The 19,525-nt window shown below is 46.6% G+C and overlaps 2 protein-coding genes across 3 annotated transcripts in view; both read right to left on the bottom strand.

Moving 5' to 3' along the window:
• Nucleotides 1-14,612, bottom strand: part of C5AR2 (complement C5a receptor 2) — a 28,529-nt gene extending 13,917 nt beyond the window's left edge. For both annotated transcript variants that reach the window (XM_061388803.1, XM_061388806.1), the window contains exon 1: nt 14,531-14,612. The gene's annotated coding sequence lies outside the window, so the exon portion shown is untranslated. The remainder of the gene's footprint in view (nt 1-14,530) is intronic.
• On the bottom strand, nt 1,159-14,614 carry C5AR1 (complement C5a receptor 1). The gene is made up of 2 exons (XM_061388802.1): nt 14,531-14,614; nt 1,159-2,444 (listed from the first exon to the last, which is right to left on the bottom strand). Exons 1-2 carry the CDS (start codon nt 14,531-14,533, stop codon nt 1,389-1,391), a joined length of 1,059 nt encoding a protein of 352 aa, XP_061244786.1. The 5' UTR covers nt 14,534-14,614; the 3' UTR covers nt 1,159-1,388.
• Nucleotides 14,615-19,525: the final 4,911 nt, after the last annotated feature.

Genomic DNA, 19,525 nt, shown 5'->3' with positions numbered 1-19,525 from the left:
GTGGCTAGAAAAGCATGTCACGAGGGACTTGGCGGCTACAAAAATGTCCGGCACCTTGGCCATATCCATGTCAACATCTCGGCTGTGATATTGTAATGCCATTTTGAAAGATGTTCCTGTTACAGGAGACAGGTCAAAGACTCACAGGATCACTTTCGTATTATCACTTACAACCCAACCTCATGAGATGCTAAACGAGGTCAAGATGAAACGGTTAGTTTTCTTTTTCAGGGCAAACAAAACGTCAATTGACAACCCAAAAGAGCAAATTACCCTGGGACTCCACCCCCTGGAGGGACCCAACCCGTGTTTCCCAACCCTGGGTACCTTCCGCGTTCGTTGCTTTTCTCCATAACCACATCACATCTTTTTACTTAATACTCTTTTTTTTTTTTTTTAACCTAGTGAAGTAATGTACCAACTTACTGCTTTTCTCTCTCTCTTTTTTTTTTTTTGGCCACATCACACAGCATGTCGGATGTTAGTTCCCTGACCCCAGATGGAACCCACACCCCCTGTAGTGGAAACATGGAGTCTTAACCACAGACCATCAGGGAAGGCCCTTACTGTTTCTCTTTAAACCAACTCACTCTCCAAAGCTGAGATTGGTCCATGAATTAAAAAAAAAAATTTTATTTCTTTATTTTGTTATTTATGGCTGTGCTGGGTCTTCCTTGCTGCATGGACTTTCTCCAGGTGCGGCGAGCAGGGGCTACTCTATCATTGTGGTGCGGAGGCTTCTCTCCTGGAGCACAGGCTCTAGGCTCTCCAGCCCAATAGTTGTGGCACATGGGCTTAGATGTCCCAAGGCTCATGGGATCTCCCCACCCCCGACGAGGAATCGAACTCCTGTCCCCTGCATTGGCAGGCAGGTTCTTTACCACTGAGCCACCAGTGAAGCCCAGTCCATGGATTTTTGCTTTGTCCTAAACAAGAATAACTTTTGAGATTCCAGTTTTATATATAGAGATTTTTTTTTTGGTCAACTCTCCATAAAATAAATACAGAATTCTTTTTTTTTTGTTATTCAAAGTTTGAGTGTTTCTGTTTGTTCTGGTATCTGATATCTTCACACGCTCTGCACAGGAACGTCTTATTTTGTGGGAGGGTTTCAGGTATGTTGGTTGCCGTTTGTTTTCCAGAGTCCTTGGATGGAAAGGTTGTGGTGGGGGGTGGGGGGGCGGTCCTAGAAGAACTTATCAACCTTGGAAAATGAAGAACGATAAGATGGGTTCGCCTAGAAGAAGCAGGACGAGTCCAAGAAAGATGGAAGGAAAAGGTGGCAAATTCATTCAACCACCACCGCCCACCTGAGTTTCAAAAAGCAAAGTGAATGGACCGGAAGTTTGGCAGAGCCCTGGAAAGCTGGCGCTCAGAGAGGCCTTGCCTTACACCGCCTGGCTCTTCAGGGCCGGGGTATCCGCCGTGGAGAGCGTCTGGGACTTGCTCTCCCTGCGCACCGACTCTTCAGTCAACACGCCCCGGAGCCTGGCGGGGAGGGTCTTCAGGAACCGGGCGTGAAAGCCCTGGGCGGCGAACACGTAAATGATGGGGTTAATGCAGCAGTTGATATAAGCTAGGGAGACGCACAGGGCATCTAGACTGGACACGAGTTTGAAGCTGTCCCCGTGCACATTGAAAAAGGCCAGCATCATCCCCGTCACCTGGTAGGGCAGCCAGAAGACAAAGAAGCTGGTCACCACGGCCACCACCACCTTGAGCGTCTTGGCGGAGCGCGTGGCAGTGCGGCTCCATGCCCGAAGCAGGAGGAAGGTGTAACAGATTGTAAGCGTGACCAGCGGCCCCAGGAAGCCCACGGCCAGCCGGACGATGGCCACGGCCTTCTCCGCATATTCACGGTCCTTACCGTATGCGACGACACACATCGTCTTGGGTGGGAAGTGGTCTATGTGGACCTGACGGAACACAAAGGACGGTATGGTCAGCAGCAGAGCCAAGCCCCAGGCCACGGCACAGGCCACCCAGGCCACGCGGGCCCCTCGGTAGTTCTGGCACCAGACGGGATTGAACACCAGCAGGAAGCGGTCGGCGCTGATGGTGGCCAGGAGCAAGATGCTGGCGTACATGTTGAGAAGGATGAGAGAGGGCAGGATTCGACATGCAGCATCACCAAAGGACCAGTGGTTGTGCTGGATGATGGATGTAAACAAGATGGGCAGTGCCAGGCAGGAGAGGAAGTCGGCCACCGCTAGGTTGAGAAACCAGATGGCGTTGACGGTCCGCTTGACCTCGGACCCTGTCACCCAGACCACCATGGCGTTGCCGGGCACCCCGATCAGGAAGACGGCCGCGAAGATCACCAGGGCGATCACATCTGGGACACGCAGTCTGTGGGTGGGGGAAGAGGCATCCACCAAGACATCGGGGTTCGAGGTCCATTTATCATAATCAGAGTAGTCAGGGGTGCTGAGAGCCATGGAGTCCTGGGTGGAATCAGAGAGGCGGGGAGAGTGTGAGTGGCAGGTAGCAAGGAGCTTGCCCATCAGAGCCACTCAAAGCCCATCACGCCATTTCTTTAAGGCTCAGGTTTCTCCCAGGGAAACAGGGATGCTGAGGGCTGACAGCCAGCTGGGTGTCACACCCCTGATTCAAATGTTGAAAACCGGACTTCCCTGGTGGTCCCATGGTTAAGAATCCGCCTGCCAATGCAGAGGACATGGGTTCGATCCCTGGTCCAGGAAGATCTCACATGCCATGGAGCAACTAAGCCCGAGAGCCACAGCTGCTGAAGCCTGTGTGTTCTAGAGCCCCCGCTCGGCAGTAAGAGAAGCCATCGCAATGAGAAGCTCCCCCACCGCAATTAAGAGAGTAGCCTCCGCTTGCCCCAATTAGAGAAAACCCATAGGCAGCAATGAAGACCCAGCACCGCCAAAAATAAATAAATAATTTTAAAAATACTTTGAGGAGAATGAACTAATAATCACATGCACGTAATTCCAAAATTGATAGCCCAAGTCTTGAACTATTACTTAAATTTTATTTTTTTTAAATTTTTACTGGAGTATAGTTGATTTACCATGTGTTAATTTCAGGTGTACAGCAGTGAAGATACATAATATCTTAAGGCAATATTTTAAAAAATCAAAATTAATGCCTCTCCAAAAAATTCCACAGTGGAAAAAAATTGGAATTTTAAATAAAGGCAATCTGCTGCAGTCATTTGTTTGGTTTATGACCTTGCCTTGTTACGCAAGAGGGATCTTCAGATGAGCCCACAGTTTTCATTCCCAGCTGGGGGTGGTTTGCAGGTTGACGCTGTCATGCTAACATATCAAGCAATGCGGGATTTTAAGTATAGTCAAGAGTTGGACCATAGAAAAGGCTGAATGCCGAAGAATTGATGCTTTCAAACTGTGGTGCTGGAGAAGACTCTTGAGAGTCCTTGGACAGCAAGATCAAACCAGTCAAGCCTAAAGGAAATCAACCCTGAATGTTCATTGGAAGAACTGATGCTGAAGCTCTAATACTTTGGCCACCTGATGGGAAGAGCCGACTCATTGGAAAAGATCCTAATGTTGGGAAAGATGGAGGGCAGAAGGAGAAGGGGGCAACAGAGGATGAGATGGTTGGATGGCATCACTGACTCGATGGACATGAGTTTGAGCAACTCCAGGAGATAGTGAAGGAGAGGGAAGCCTGGCATGCTGCAGTCCATGGGGTCAGACAGGACTTAGCAACTGAACAACACAAGTCAGAAGAACTGGGGCTCCTTGGAGAAAAGTTGGTTCCTGTCCTGGGACAGAAAATATCCAAGATGAGGCCAGAACATCTCACACTAGAAATTAAGAAAAATTTTAAGTAACAATAGGGACATATCAAAATGTCCCCGATGGTTCAGTGGTTGAGATTCCACCTTCCAATGCAGTTGGTGCAGGTTCGATCCCTGGTCAGGGAATTAAGATCCCACATGTCACATGGTGTGGCAAAAAAAAAAAAAAAAAGAAAGAGAGAGAGCCTGAAAGAGCCCACACTAGCCAGAAAGTGAAAGTCACTCAGTCGTGTCTGACTCTTTGTGACCCCATAGATGGCAGCCCACTAGGCTCCTCTGTCCCTGGGATTCTCCAGGCAAGAATGCTGGAGTGGGTAGCCTTTCCCTTCTCCATGGGGATCGAACCCAGGTCTCCTGCATTGCAGGTAGATTCTTTACCAGCTGAGCCACAAGGGAAGCCCAAGATCATTGGCATGGGTAGCCTATCCCTTCTCCAGTGGATCTTCCCAACCCAGGAATCCAACTGGGGTCTCCTGCATTGCAGGCAGATTCTTTACCAACTGAGCTATGAGGGACACTAGCCAGAAGATGGGACAATTTGAGTATTTAATAATAATAATAACTGATGGAATAAAATATATATTAATAATAAAGATCTCTGAGTTCATAATGATAATAAAATCAAGTAAGTCATTGGTCACATTTTTATTCTGAAAAGGGAATGAATCAAGCACTTATCCTGCCGTTTCTATACAGAGTATTATTTCAGAGAAATAAAGAGTCAATGTGGGAGGTCCTTCTTTAGAGAAGACTCTAAAAATAATTCCTGCAGAAGGAATGAAATAAATTTAAGGAAATATGGATCTGGATGATGGACAACAATATCTAATAAAACCATCATGTGAAAAACAGACAGGAACCTTACAATAAATCGGTGCTGGCACCACAAACCCTCCCATCAACCTCAGCACTCGGACAAGAGAGACGAGTAGATATCTGTTCTGATGTGATGCGGAAAAACGACGATACAGCACCAGGGCTTCCCTCATAGTTCACTCAGTAAAGAATCTGCCTGCAGTATGGTAGACTCGGGTTTGATTCCTGGGTCAGGAAGATCCCCTGGAGAAGGAAATGGCAACCCACTCCAGTATTCTTGCCTGGAGAATCCCATGGATGGAGGAGCCTGGTGGGCTACAGCCCGTGGTGTCACAAGAGTCAGACACGACTTAGCGACTAAACCACCACGGAGGTTTTTTTGCCAAAAAAAAAAATAAAGAAAGAATGTGAATCTAATCAAGGTCTTAGATCTAAAACTACCAGTTTACAGGAAAAGCAGGTGAGAGAGGAACATGATAAATAACACCACAAGGACAAAACCAGAGCAATCAGAGCTTAGGAAACTCTACAGGACGAATGGTATTGTTTCTCTCACAAATAAATGGCATTTTTAAAATAGGAAGAGGAAAAAAAATGGAACAGAAAGTGTCATGGATTAGAAGAGATTTATAGATAAAAAGTTATGACCAACCTAGATAGCATATTGAAAAGCAGAGACATTACTTTGCCAACAAAGGTCCATCTAGTCAAGGCTATGGTTTTTCCAGTGGTCATGTATGGATGTGAGAGTTGGACTGTGAAGAAGGCTGAACGCCGAAGAATTGATGCTTTTGAACTGTGGTGTTGGAGAAGACTCTTGAGAGTCCCTTGGACTGCAAGGAGATCCAACCAGTCCATTCTAAAGGAGATCAGCCCTGGGTTTCTTTGGAAGGAATGATGCTGAAGCTGAAACTCCAGTACTTTGGCCACCTCATGCAAAGAGTTGACTCATTGGAAAAGACTCTGATGCTGGGAGGGATTCGGGGCAGGAGGAGAAGGGGACAATAGAGGATGAGATGGCTGGATGGCATCACTGGCTCAATGGATGTGAGTCTGAGTGAACTCCGGGAGATAGAGTTGGACAGGGAGGCCTGGCGTGCTGCAATTCATGGGGTCGCAAAGAGTCAGACACGACTGAGTGACTGAACTGAACTGAACTGAATAAGGACCTACTGTAGAGCACAGGGAACGCATTTCAATATTCTGTAATGACCTATTTGGGAAAAGAATCTAAGAAAAGAGTGAAATACATGTGTATATAACTGATATATTTTGCCATACAGCAGAAATGAACACAGCATTGTAAATCAACTGTTTATTGTTGTTTGGTCACTTAGTCGTGTCGGACTCCTTTGCAACCCCATGGACTGTAGCCCGCCAGGTTCCTCTGTCCCTGGGGTTCTCCAGGCAAGATTACTGGAGTGGTAAGGTGATAATTCCAACTGGAGACAAAGCAGACGTGAGGGTTAAAAGTGTCTCATTTAGTAACGATGTGAGCACCTCTTTGTGAAATTGCAGCCTGTGTAATGTACATGTTAAAAGGGTGCATTATTGTAGAGGGTCCTGTAAAGTCATCCAGACTTGCTATGAACACTAATTGCCATTTGAAGCCACTGGTAGACAGTGGCTCCGCTCTAAACCCCTTTTTAGCAATTGTATTTTTTTCCTGATTATATTTTTAGCGTAGTTGGCTGTTGATGTGGACAAGTATTTTATGCACTTTTGGTGATGTTTCAGTTTTACGTACTCTTCTGACATCAGAAAAGTACCGCTGGTTGTTCGCAGCCTCATTGTATAATCAGCCGACCACAGGCTTCCATATATAACAAAGTAATTAATATTGTGCAAGTGTCAAATGCTTCTGTTGTGAAAGCAGTGTTCGGAAAATGAGAAATTATTTAAAATGGTTACGAAATACTAGTCAGTTTCATAATCCCCACGTTCCGCCCTTAAAGGTCTGCTTTACCAGAGAAAGGGTCGCTTATTTGTCATTGCAAGATTCTTAGAAAATGTGTTTAATCCCTCTTAAATACAATCAGTCCTAAAGAGTCTGTATTATTTCGGTCTGTTGGGTACAGAGTACAAGCTGCAATCAAAGGAGGGAGAGGAGGTTTCCCACTGTCTCTCTTAAGCTGTACAATTTTTTTCCTCCAGTGTTTTGTTTTATATAGGTTTTGAATTCCTGTATCTTTTAGTGTGTGTACTGAATACTGCCTATGTACTATTCTGATTGTTTGCTCTAGTTTACTAGCAGTAAAAGACCTGTTAATCACATACAACAAAAAAGAATACTGGAGTGGGTTGCCATTTTCTCTTTCTGGGGATCTTCCCCACCCAGCGATCGAACCCACATCTCTTGTGTCTCTCTTGTGGCACGTGGATTCTTTACCACTGAGCCCCCTGGGAAGCCCACTATACCATAGTAAAAATTTTAAAAGGAGAGAGAGATTTAAGAAGTAGATATACCAAAGATAATACGGAGACCAAGCCTGGATCTTGATTGGAATAGTCGTATGGAAAATAAGATATTTTGGAGACATCTGGGAGATTTTAAAATAGACTGGATATCCAACAACAGTAAGGAACCATTGCTTATTCTATTGAGGGTGATAGGATATTGTATTTATGTTTTCAAAAAGTGGTAGAAGACAGTTTCTGATAGAGGTTTCACATGCTGCCGCTGCTGCCAAGTCACTTCAGTCGTGTCCGACTCTGTGTGACCCCTGAGACGGCAGCCCACCAGGCTCCCCGGTCCCCGGGACTCTCCAGGCAAGAACACTGGAGTGGGTTGCCATTTCCTTCTCCAATGCCTGAAAGCGAAAAATGAAAGTGAAGTCGCTCAGTCGTGTCCGACTCTGAGCGACCCCATGGACTGCAGCCTACCAGGCTCCTCCATCCATGGGATTTTCCAGGCAAGAGTACTGGAGTGGGGTGCCATTGCCTTCTCCGAGAGGTTTCACATAGCAGGTGAAATAGGATGTTTGGGGTTTGCTTTAAAAATTTCAGAAAAAAAAAAGGAACAGAGGAGGGAAGGAGAGAGGACCAAGGATGACTAAGAATGGGAAGTGTTGATAACTGTGGGTGCTGGGTCATGAGTATGTTGGATATTCACTTCATTCTCTCTGCTTTTGTGGGTTTGATATTTTCCATAATAAAATAAAGAACAGAGTCTTGAGTACTTTCTTTGCCCTCCAAAGAGAGAAAAGAGCAGCAGCTGAATGAGAAACAGCCTTGGATGCAAAACAATAACCCGGAGGCACCAAACACAGGCAGAAGAAAAATCCCCATGCAGGACCAGGAGTGATCCCACCAAGGCAGCCAGTGTTTATCGAGCATCTACGTTTAAGTACAGCATTAGCTCTTTCAGTCCCGACCACGACCCTACAAGTAGGTCCTGTGAATATGCCCCTTTTATTGACAAGGAAACAGAGGCACTGGAAGATGAAGTAGCCTGTTCCAGTCATGTAGACGGGAATTCAACTTTCTTTAGATTGGTATGCAAACCCAGAGAGGCTGCCCTTGGGCAGTTCCAGAGGTTGGAAGGGGGCCTCCAAGGACACCCAAGGGGCAAACTCCGTAGTCCCTGGAGCCCATCCCTGAAGGTGATTTTGTCACCAGCCCAGGGAAAGGAGGCAGAGAAAAACACAGATCACTGTTACAGAAATATTCAGAGCTGGATTTTTAGGGTACTTGAATTTGCAGGCTGAGGTTTTGACCCACTAACCACCCAGCTCATAGATTGAATAAGATGAAAAATGCTCAAGAACCTGTCAAGGTGCCTGGTACACAGTAGGGAGATAAGAAATGGCAATGCTCTTATTTCCCATTGATCTTACAATTGTTGGAGAGCTCAGATCTTTCTCTGAACCATTCTTTTTAATTTCTAGTTCCTTTATGTTCCCTTAAGGTCAACCAGGTCAGCCAGGCTGATGGCCCAGCATATTTGCTGGTACAGCCATAGCGGAGATCAAATTATTCAAAGAGGAAAGGTCTGTGTCAACTGAAGAGTGGATGAACTGGGTGTGGTATATCTATGTAGCGGAATATTATTCAGCCATAAAAAGGGATGAAGTACTGACACATGCTACAATGTGGATGAAGCTTGTAAACATTATGCTGAGTGAAAGAAGTCAGAATCATACTATACGGTTCCATTTGTATAAAATGTCTAAAACAGGCAAATCCGTAGAAATGGGAGATATGCTCGTAACAGCCAGGAGCTAGGAGAGCAGGAGCAGGGAGGGAGTGCTTAGTGGGTTCAGGGTTTCTTTGGAGGGTGATGAATAGTTTCTGGAAATCGATAAAGGTGGTATTGGAAATCAATAAAGGTGGTATTGGGGACAGGGCTTCCCCAGTGGCTCCATGGTAAAGAATCTGCCTGCAAGGCAGGAGACTTGAGTTCGATCCCTGGGTCAGGAAGATCTCCTAGAGGAGGGCATAGCAACCCACTCCAGTATTCCTGCCTGGAGAATCCTATGACCAGAGGAGCCTGGTGGGCTATGGTGCATAGGGTCACAAAGAGTCGGACACGACTGAAGCAACTTAGCCGCACGCAGTGATGGGGCAGCACTGAATGCGCTCAGTGCCACCGAATGGTGCACTTCAAAATGGTGAAGTATACGTTTTGTGGCATTTTGGTCGATTAAAATGAAAATGCCAGTGTCCTAAAGACAAGGAAGGGCCAAGGGACTGTTCCAGACGAGTGGGGATTAAAAGACCAGAACACCCAAATGTGATGAGACATCCTGGACCACAGCCTGGAGCAGGAAAGACAGATTCACTCTGAAGGGCATTATTCGGACCACGGAGCAAGTTTTAACTTGATCTATGGACTGGATCACAATATCGCGTCAAATGTTAAATTCCCTGACATTGATCACTGTACTCATGTAAATGAATGTCTTTGTTTTCGAGAAGGAGACCCTGAGATATTTAGGAGCAAAGGATGCCTGCGACTTCCTCTCAATTGGTTCAGGAAAAAAAAAAAAAAAGTGGTAGATGATAGATTAATCAATAGAAGGGACAGATAGATAGAGCAAACCTGGAGAATCTAGGTCAAGAGAGTATGGAAGTTCCCTGTATTATTCTTGTAATTTTTTCTGTAAGTGTGAAGATGTTTCCAAAAAATTTAAAATGGTTGCTTTATTTCCATTGATAAAGAGACTCTGCCCTGAGTCACCCGCCTGACAATCCTCACCTCCAGCACCCTGACCTCCCTTTTTCTACTCTGGGACCCCCCAAGCTCAGATCACTAAAGGGTCAATGCTGGGCATGGCAAGAGGCCCCAGATCCTGCCCAGGGGGACCCTGCACTGTAGCGGATGGTTAAATGTTTTAAGTGTCCACCGTGGACATGATAACACAAAACTAACTTCGATCTCTGCTCATTTCACAAGCTCTGGACTATGCTGCAGAATAATCCAGACCCCAGAAGGGGACGCCTCCCCACTCCCTGCTCCCATGTTCACCATTACCCCTCACATCAGCTGACAAAGATCCTCGCCTGGGATGAGCTCACACAGCCCTTCCCTCTCACTGACTTCACGAGGGCAGGAAAAAGATGCTGATTCTAACGCTCTGCGGTTTTTAGGATCCTCCTGATGTAAATGGCTTAAAAAGTTTAGCCATGACAGTATCTCTATAAAGAAGGGAAACAGCTGAAGTGTCCATGCAACAGGCAACTGGCTCAATGAGGATGACACATCCAGGCAAAACAATTCTATGCAACCAGCAGAAGAATGAGGAAGTTTACCTACGGGTGGGTGTGGAAAGAACTCTAAGATCTAGGGTGAAACAGGACAAGTGAGAACAGTGTGTGAAGCAACACTACCTACCAAAGAGGAATCATTCTTCCTCTCTGTTTTTCTCTCTCCTCCCAACCCCCTCTCCCTTCCTCACCACTTCCCCTCTGTGTCTATTTCTGTCGATTTATCTCTCCTGAGTGTCTGCACAGACTAGCTCCAGAAGCAGGCAAAAGAAATTTGGAACAGTGGTTGCCCCAGGGGAAGGGAAGTAGGAGGTTGGTATACTTTCTGGGGGGCAGGGGGCAGGGTTGGCCCCCGCTAAGAGGCATGTGGGATCCTAGTTACCCAACCAGGCATCGAACCTGTATCCGCTGCATTGGAAGCACAGAATCTTAGCCACTGGATTGCCAGGGAAGTCCCTCATCATATATGCTTTTGTTCTTCTGATATGTAGAGCCATATCAGTGAATATACCACCCATTCCCTTCTCCCCAGAAATGGATATTATATAGCCTCTACAAAATAATTTGTGGTTCTACCATTCTAGAAGGGGCTTCCCAGGTAGCTCAGCAGTAAAGAATCCACCTGCCAAGCTGGAGATGCACATTTGCTCCATGGGTCAGAAAGATCCCCTGGAGAAGGAAATGGCAACCCACTCCAGTATTCTTGCCTGGGGAATCCCACGGACAGAGGAGCCTGGCGGGCTACAGTCCATGGAGTCTCAAAGAGTGGGACACGACTTGGCAGCTGGGCACACACCCAAGTGCAATTCTAGGAGTCTAGGAAAGAGTCTAAGCACATTTATTCATCTCATAAATGTTAACATCTTAGAGATTGGCTCCTGTCATACCTGGCACCTGTCCTTGGAGAGGTTATGGTCTCCTGCGAGAGGGAAATTAATCACCAGGGATGGGAACTGAGCGTGTTCTACAGAGAAGCCAGCCTGGTGGGGGATCAGGAGAAGGGTGTTGGAAAAATCAAGCCACAACCCTGCGCGACCCACTCCAGTATCCTTGCCTGGGAAATCCTATGGACGGAGGAGCCTGGAGGGCTACAGTACATGGGGTCGCAAAAAAGTCGGACACGACTTAGCCACTAAGCAACAGCAAGAACTAAGTAGAAATGAAAAAACAACAACAACACTGCAACATGGTCCAAACAAAATTTCTGCACTGATGGGAATGTCCCAGAGGTGTGCCATCCGGGATGGTAGCCGCCAGTCATCTGTGGCCGTGGAGTTTGTGACATGTGGCAGATGTGTCTGGGAACTGAACTTAAACTTTGCTGTCATTTTAATTAAGTTTCACCAGCCACGTGTGGCTGGTGGCTGCGTCTCAGACACCAGCCGTCTGGGGCTCCTAAGCAATTCCTAAGTGCTTCCTAGGTGTTAGTTCGTTAATTCTCTAACCACAGTGTTTACGCTACAACAAGCCCAAAGGCGGGGTTCTCTTTTTTCCCTAAGATCACAGGCTCATTTTAAGAGCCCTTGCCTACTGTTTGGAGAAGGGGCCAGATCAGAAGCTGAGAAGGAGAGGCGACTGGGATTGTCCAGCTGTGGTGCGGGATGATGGTGGTTTACTCTAGGGTGGTGAGTGTGAGGACTCATGAATGGATCAGAGGAGAACAGGGCTAAGGAGAAGATGCTTAGGAGAAAAGCAATCAGAATCACCAAGTTCTAAGTCCTTTTCATGTATCAGCTCTTCTTTTTTTGCCATTGCAAAACCCATTTTGCAGATGAGAAAACTGAGGCTACAGACAGCTTAAGAGACCTTTCCAGGTCCTCGCTGTTAGCAAGTGGCAGAGGTAGAAGAGCCCTTCAGAGAGTCCTACCCTAGAACCTTCTCTAGAGGTTACCAGGCCTCAGACGTGGTGGAAGTGAGGGGCATGCCTTCAAGGCAAAGGGTCACAAGGTAACAGGGAGGATGTCACACACCAGAAGGTGAAAGAACATCAGCGTGGCTGGCAGGTAGCCAGGGCGAGGTTGGAGGAGCCACGGATGTCATGTTAAAGGCGATGTATTTTATCCTGGGGTAATGGGGAGCCACAGATGGTCTTTGAGTCACAGAGGGACTAGATGAGAGTTTTTGTTTGGAAAGGCTCCTCTGGCTGCTGTAGGGAGGTGAGATAGAGGCAAGAGGACCAGAGAGGAGGCTGGGGCAGGGACTCAGGCCAGCAAAGATGGGCGTGATGCCCAGAGGAGGAAGAAAAGTAGGAGAGTTAAGCGGGGCAACACACCCCTTCCCTCCCTCACGGGGCTTCCATCTTGCCATCTTCAGGGCAGGGAATGTCCTGCCAACTGTCCCCTTCTTTACGGTGGAAATAATACACTCAGGAATGCTGTCAGGGCTAGGAAATACACAGAAGGCACGGTCTGCTTTTTTTTCCGGAACATCCCTCTCCCCGTTTCTACACGGACACAATGTCTTTAAACAATCCACCCACAGAACCACATAAAACCACTAAAGCATCCTCAGAAACTGGGATACGAGGGTGGGGGTGAGCATCTCGACTCATCTTCTTGAATCTGCCCAGTCTTTGAGACTCAACATCCCTGAGCACGAAGAAACACAGGCATTTACATTTTAAAAACCATGTGAAAAAGACAAACCTCCGGATCCTTTCAGGATGCGATGAACTACCTTTCAGGTTGGCAAAAACAAAAATAGTTCCATCTAAACCTGCAGATGGGTGTCTAGACAAGTAAATACTCTCCTGCTCTGAAGATGAGGAATATAAATTGGTACAGGTTTTGGCAATATCTGTTAAAATAAAAATTGTCTGTGTCTTAGATTCAGCATTTGCAGTTCTGAAAACCCAGACATGAATCCAAAGATATAATTCTGGTGTTTTAGAGTTTGCTTATTTTTTTGACTGCCCAGCCTGTGGGATCTTATCTCCCTAACCAGGGATCGAACCCAGACCCGTGACAACGAAAGTACTGGATCTTAGTCACTGGACCACCATGGAATTTTCTAATTACAAACAGCCTAAATTTCCACTGATAAGCAATGGGAACTCTCACTGGCATATGACACAGCTGATAAAAAGAAAAAGGGAATTTCCCTGAAACACACCAGGATATAACAGTATCTTTCTCACCGATTAAGCTGAAGTTTGTAAATGTCAAGTGCCTAGCGCAGTGCCTGACATGCAGGTGAAGGTTGTCAATAATATTATAAGTTATTCATGTAAGAAAAAAAGCAAGATGTAGGATATCATGTAAAAAAGACTTCTCTTTGTAGGGTAGAAAGGATAGACATATCACAGGCATTGAGCGCCAGCTGTATGCCAGCCACTGCTGAAAGAGCTTCCCATGTATTATCTCACTGAACTCTCTCCATGACCCTAGGATACAGATTTCTCTCTGTAGGGTGACTATCCCCATCTTAGTGACAAGGAGAAGGAGGCTCAGACAGACTAGTCTCTTCACCTCTTATACAAGACAGGCAGGATTTGAACCTAGTTCCAGTATGATCTCCATGTCAAAATACTCCTTACTCCCTACACTGTCGTGAACTGTTTCCAGAAGTGTTAGCCACAAACTGCTGCTCTAATCCCACCCGATCATGTTTCTGGTTACAAGGAACCAGAGCTACAAGGAATCTGAGTCTCTGGACAGGGACGGTCTTTTCACTGAATACCCTTTAAGGATTTGGGACTTAAAAAAAAAAAAAAATTACTAGTATTCACAAAGAAAAAGCTCTAGTCCATCTTTTAATTTAAAAAAATTTCTGACATTATAGAACTAAACTGAAATGTATTAATATTCCATTCCTACATTTCCATGACAAAAAAAAATCTCATGAGCCAAAAAAACACAGGGATTAGCTTATAAAACTAAATATGTATCTCAGCATCAGCTGAGCAGAGAAAGGAATGAAAACATTTTAACTTTAAAAAATCATGAGTGAATAATAAAATGTGTAGAAACAAACTTTTCAAACTATTTGGGATTGTTTAACAGAAAGGAAAAGTCAAAGCTAATCACCGGCTCTACAACCCCTTGACAGTCTTACTCCTTAGCTGCTTCCCAGCCCCGGAGCGGGAGAGGAAGGTGAGGCGAGAAGGGGAGAGGTCAGGGACTGGGAGGAGGAGGAAGGAAAAAGGGAGCAGATGGCACCAAGAAGGGAGACCACACACATAGCGGGTGTCTGCCCCCCACTCCCCACCCCAAGACTCACCATCTTTAGGTCTCTCCCAGATCCTCCTCTGATCAAAGGCTCCCAAGGGCTGTGGTTTGCAAGCCCCAAGGGAGGGTGCAGATAACCAGAGAGGAAATGACCCGTCTTACCCCTCTGGGGTTCTCATTGGTCTGGGGCTCGGGGTTTCTTCCGCAAGGCAGGCACCCAGTGAACCCTGAACACCTCCTCCAGCCGCTCCACGGAAGGGTCCAGGAGGAAGTTCCAGGTCCCAGGAGGAAGGAAGCCAGACATTAGAGATTCCCACCTTGTCTAGACCTGGCCCCTCTCCCGGCCTTGAGTTCCCCCTTTTGAGAGGCTCTCTCTTTCCTTCTATGGCCCCAGGTAACCCTGAAAAAGCTCAGGGGTTCAATTGGCTTAAACCTGGGAATTGGGGATTGATTGTGAGCCCCAGCCTCCCAACTGGGTTCCATTGAGACCAGAGAGGAAAAGCAAGTCTGTGAAGAAGTGCTTGAGGACTATTCAGTCTTCTTGTCTAGCCATCACCATCTTTCCCAGTCCCTTTCTGGGTTCTTGCTGAAACATGCTGGACTCTGGGGTGGGGAAGAAACTATGTTATTAGTTTCTTATTGCTGCTGTAATAAATCGCCATAAACTAAGTGACTTAAAACAATAGAAATGTATCCTCTTACAGTTCTAGAGGCCAGAATGTATCAGGGCTACATTCCTTCTGTAGGTTCCAGAGGAGAGTATATTCCTGCTTCTTCCTTTTCCACTGACTGGCAGGACTCCTGGTTTGTGGCCACATCATTCCAATACCTGCCTCTAAGGGCAGAGACATCGCCTTCCCTCCAACTGCGGGTCACAAGTCTCCCTCTGCCTCCCTGGTATAAGCACCCTTGTGATTACATTTAAGAGCCCTCTAGGGTACTTCCTGGGAGGTGCAGTGGATTAAGAGTCTGCCTGTCGATGCAGGGGACATGGGTTTGATCCCCGGCCCGGGAAGATTCCACATGCTGTGGAGTGACTAAGTCTGAGAGCCGCAACTACGAAAACTGCGTGGTACAATGACTGAAGTCCAGGCGCCTAGAGCCCATGCTCCGCAACAAGAGAAGCCACCACAGTGAGAAAACTGAGCCCCAAAACGAAGAGCAGCCTCCCCTTACTGCACCTAGAGAAAGCCCACACAAAGCAATGAAGACCCGTGTGTGCAGGCTCAGTCACTCAGCTGTGTCCCACTCTTTATGACTCCATGGACTGTAGCCCGCCAGGCTCCTCTGTCCATGAGATTCACCAAGCAAGAATACTGGAGTAGGTTGCCATTTCCTCCTCCAGAGGATCTTCCCGACCCAGGGATCAAACTTGAGTCTCCTGCGTCTCCTGCATTGGCAGGTGGATTCTTTACCACTGAGCCACCTACAGAAACCCAGTACAGCCCCCCAAAAAGAACCCCCTAAAAAATCCAGGATAATCTTCCATTTCAAGATCATTAGTTTATCTGCCACGTCCCTTTTCCTACCTAAAGTCACCCTGCAGGTTTCAGTCATTAGGAGGCAAACATCCATGGGAACGACTTTTCAGTCTATAGCAATGGAGCAAGATTATTACCATGAGTGTAGAAACAGCTTCATTTTTCCCACGCTCATCTGCAACGCTCCAATAGATCGCCCACATCCTTCCTGCCCAAATAGTATTCTTCCACAGCAAGCTTCAATTTGTGCAGATCTAGCTTTCTTTTCATAGCATAGATGATCCATGTAAACATTTGAACAATCCAGAAATGTACTCCCCGCCATACTCCCCACCAATAAAACACTGAAAAATCCCCTGACCTTCACCCTTCTGAAATTAGCATTTTAGAATGTACTCTCCTAGACTTTGACAAATGTGGTGCTTGTGTTTGGAAATGGACATATGAGTGCACGATGTTTGGCAAAGTTTGGTTCCACTAGATGAAGCCATGTGCAGTGAACTTGACTCAGCAAGGATTTTGAAGGTCTTGGCCTAGGGGATTTTTGGCTAATAGGAATGCATGGTTGTTATACCAACTCTGACCTTAAGAGGGTGCGTGAGCTAGAGGAGAGTCAGGAGGCCAGGCCATACCCTCTTGATTATTAAGATTTTGGGACCACAGTTGGGCATGGCTAAAGGAAATCAGTCCTGAATATTGAATATTCATTGGAAGGACTGATGCTGAAGCTGAAGTTCCAGTACTTTGGCCACCTGAGGCGAAGAACTGACTCATTGGAAAAGACCCTGATGCTGGGAAAGATTGAAGGCAGGAGGAGAAGGGGATGACAGAGGATGAGACGGTTGGATGGCATCACAGACTTGACGGACATGAGTTTGAGCAAGCTCTGGGAGTTGGTGATAGACAGGGAAGCCTGGCATGCTGCAATCCATAGGGTCGCAAAGAGTCTGACATGACTGAGGAACTGAACTGAACTGGGCATTGCCTTAAAATCACAGGTTCTTAACATTTTCTATGTCCTGGACCCTTGGAGAAGTTATTAACCGCTTCTCAGAAAAATTCTTACAACTTTTTGAAAGTGAAAGTATCAGTCACTCAGTCGTGGCAGACTCTTTGTGACCCCATGGACTGTATCCAGCCAGGCTCCTCCGTCCATGGAATTCTCCAAGCAAGAAGACTGGAGTGGGTTGCCATTCCATTCTCCAGCGGCTCTTCCCAACCCAGGGATCAAACCCAGGCGCACTGCAGGCAGATTCTTTACCGTCTGAGCCACCACCTTATGGTGGTGCAAATTCAAATGTAACAAGAAGTGGCCAGGACAGTATAAAAGCAATAAGGAAATGTGTAATAGGTCACCTTATGTAAGCCGCCGTCCTCATTCCCAATTCATCAATTGTTCCGATAACGTGCTCCGATCACTTTTTTCAGAATGATGTTTTTGTAAGTTCACTGAAGCATCCCATGTTGTTTTAATAGCGCCATAAGTCCATTGTTAGTTTGAAGCTTCCCTGTTGGCGGAACTTCAGGTGATTTCCAATATTTTTGTCCATATCACAGGGAGCACCCTAGCACATGCATCCTGGTGCCTGTGTGTGAGGATTTATTGCAGACAACTCTCTAACAATGGAATTGCAGGGCAGAGTGGGTGTTGTCAGCATGTGCAACCTTGATGCTGGTGTCCCCTCATTCTGCTCCTCAAGACCCAGACCCAGGCTGTTCAACACAGCAGCCACCAGCCATATTCAACTACTGAGTTATAGAAACGTGGTGAGTCCAAATTGACATGTACTCTGAGTATAAAACACACCAGATTTCCAAGATTTACTGAAAAAAAAAATGATTGTAGAACATCTCAACAATTTTTTATTGTATTATATGTTCAAATAATAATCATGGAAAAATTGGAAAAATCGTGTTAAGCAAAATGCACTATTCTTTATTTATTTCTTTGGCTGCTCCAGGTCTTAGCTGCAGCATGTGGGATCTTTTTGTTGCAGCATATGGGATCTAGTTCCCCAACCAGGAGTCGAACCCAGGCCCCCCGCTGCCTTGGGAGCACAGTCTTACTCCATACCACCAGGGAAGTCCTGCAAAGCGTATTGTTAATTACAGTTGATGCCTGAACAAAGCAGGGGTGAGGGGCACTGGCCTGACTGAAAATCCTAGTACTGCTCCGTCTGCCTCGGAAACGAAGGAATTGATGAATGACTCACTCAAGGGCAGGAAGCAGAAACAGTTTGGATAGAATCAGGACTCAAACCTTAGTTCTTTGGATTCCAAAGACTGTGATCTCTAATTGAGCACAAACTTTTCCCCAAACTTAATTTAAAAATCTGTAAAATGAAAATATAAGTACTATATTGAAAGAAAACTATATTTCAGTACAAAAATTTTTTAAGTAGGTGCTGTGTGCTTAGTCATTCAGTCGTGTCCGGCTCTTTGTGACCCCATGGACTGTGGCCTGACAGGCTCCTCTGGCCATGGGGATTCTCCAGGCAAGAATACTGGAGTGGGTTGCCATGCCCTCCTCCAGGGGATCTACCCAACCCAGGGTTCAAACCCAGGTCTCCCGCATTGCAGGTGGATTCTTGCCAAGAGCATTTGCCATCTGCCTCTGCACAGACTGAACCCCGTGCTCTGAGCTGTTGACCTTCCACATGCCCTGAGGGGAATTCAGGGTGGAGAGTGAGGCACTCTGCCCTCCAGGGAAACTGGTGGAACAGGTCCTTAGATAGTTAGATATTCTCAGGAACTGATTTCATGATCCCAGTCCCTGCATCTCCTCATCTCTAGAGAAGCACTAAATCCCTTCATCATGACATCATCTCCTCCTGATTTGCAGAAAACCTCTTGTAGAGTAAGTGCTTGATTGCACTGAACTCTCCCTTCACTGAAATCTTATATATTGACCTTTCCCCACTGCCTCTTTGGAGCAGTCTCTCAGAGGTATCTGAGGTGCTGTCTCCCAAGCTGCAGCCCTCATGCATGCATGCCAAGTCACTTCAGTCGTGTCTGACTTTTTCGACCCCATGGACTTTAGCCCACCAGGCTCCTCTATCCACGCGAATTCTCCAGGCAAGAATACTGGAGTGGGTTGCCATGCCCTCCTCCAGGAGATCTTCATGACCCAGGGATCGAACTCACATCTCTTATGTCTCCTGCATTGGCAGGCAGATTCTTTACCATTAGCGCCACCTGGGAAGCCCTCATTTTGCCCTCAAATAAAATTTAACTCGCAACTCTCACACTGTGCATCGAGAGGATTAAAATCTACCCAGTGGAAAGGCAAAGAGAAGAAAAAAGGTTATGACCAAGTGGCATATAGACTCATAGGGTTTTGTGACCCCAAGTCTCTAGGGCCATGCAGAGCTGACCCCATCTGGAGGGGTAGGGCTGAGCAGATGGCCGAAGCCACCGCACCTCAAGGGCAGCCATGGCCAGCCACCAGCCTGCCAGCGGCCACAGGAAGCCCAGAGCCAGTCAGATGTCAGCAATCTACACAGAGGCTCTCAACTGGGGGGCACCGTGGCTTCCAAGGCAGGATGTGGTGGACCTATTCTTGCAGC

This window comes from Bos javanicus, chromosome 18 (genome assembly GCF_032452875.1).
Source record: "Bos javanicus breed banteng chromosome 18, ARS-OSU_banteng_1.0, whole genome shotgun sequence".
Taxonomy (NCBI): Eukaryota; Metazoa; Chordata; class Mammalia; order Artiodactyla; family Bovidae; genus Bos; species Bos javanicus.
This window is presented reverse-complemented; position numbering and strand designations above follow the sequence as displayed.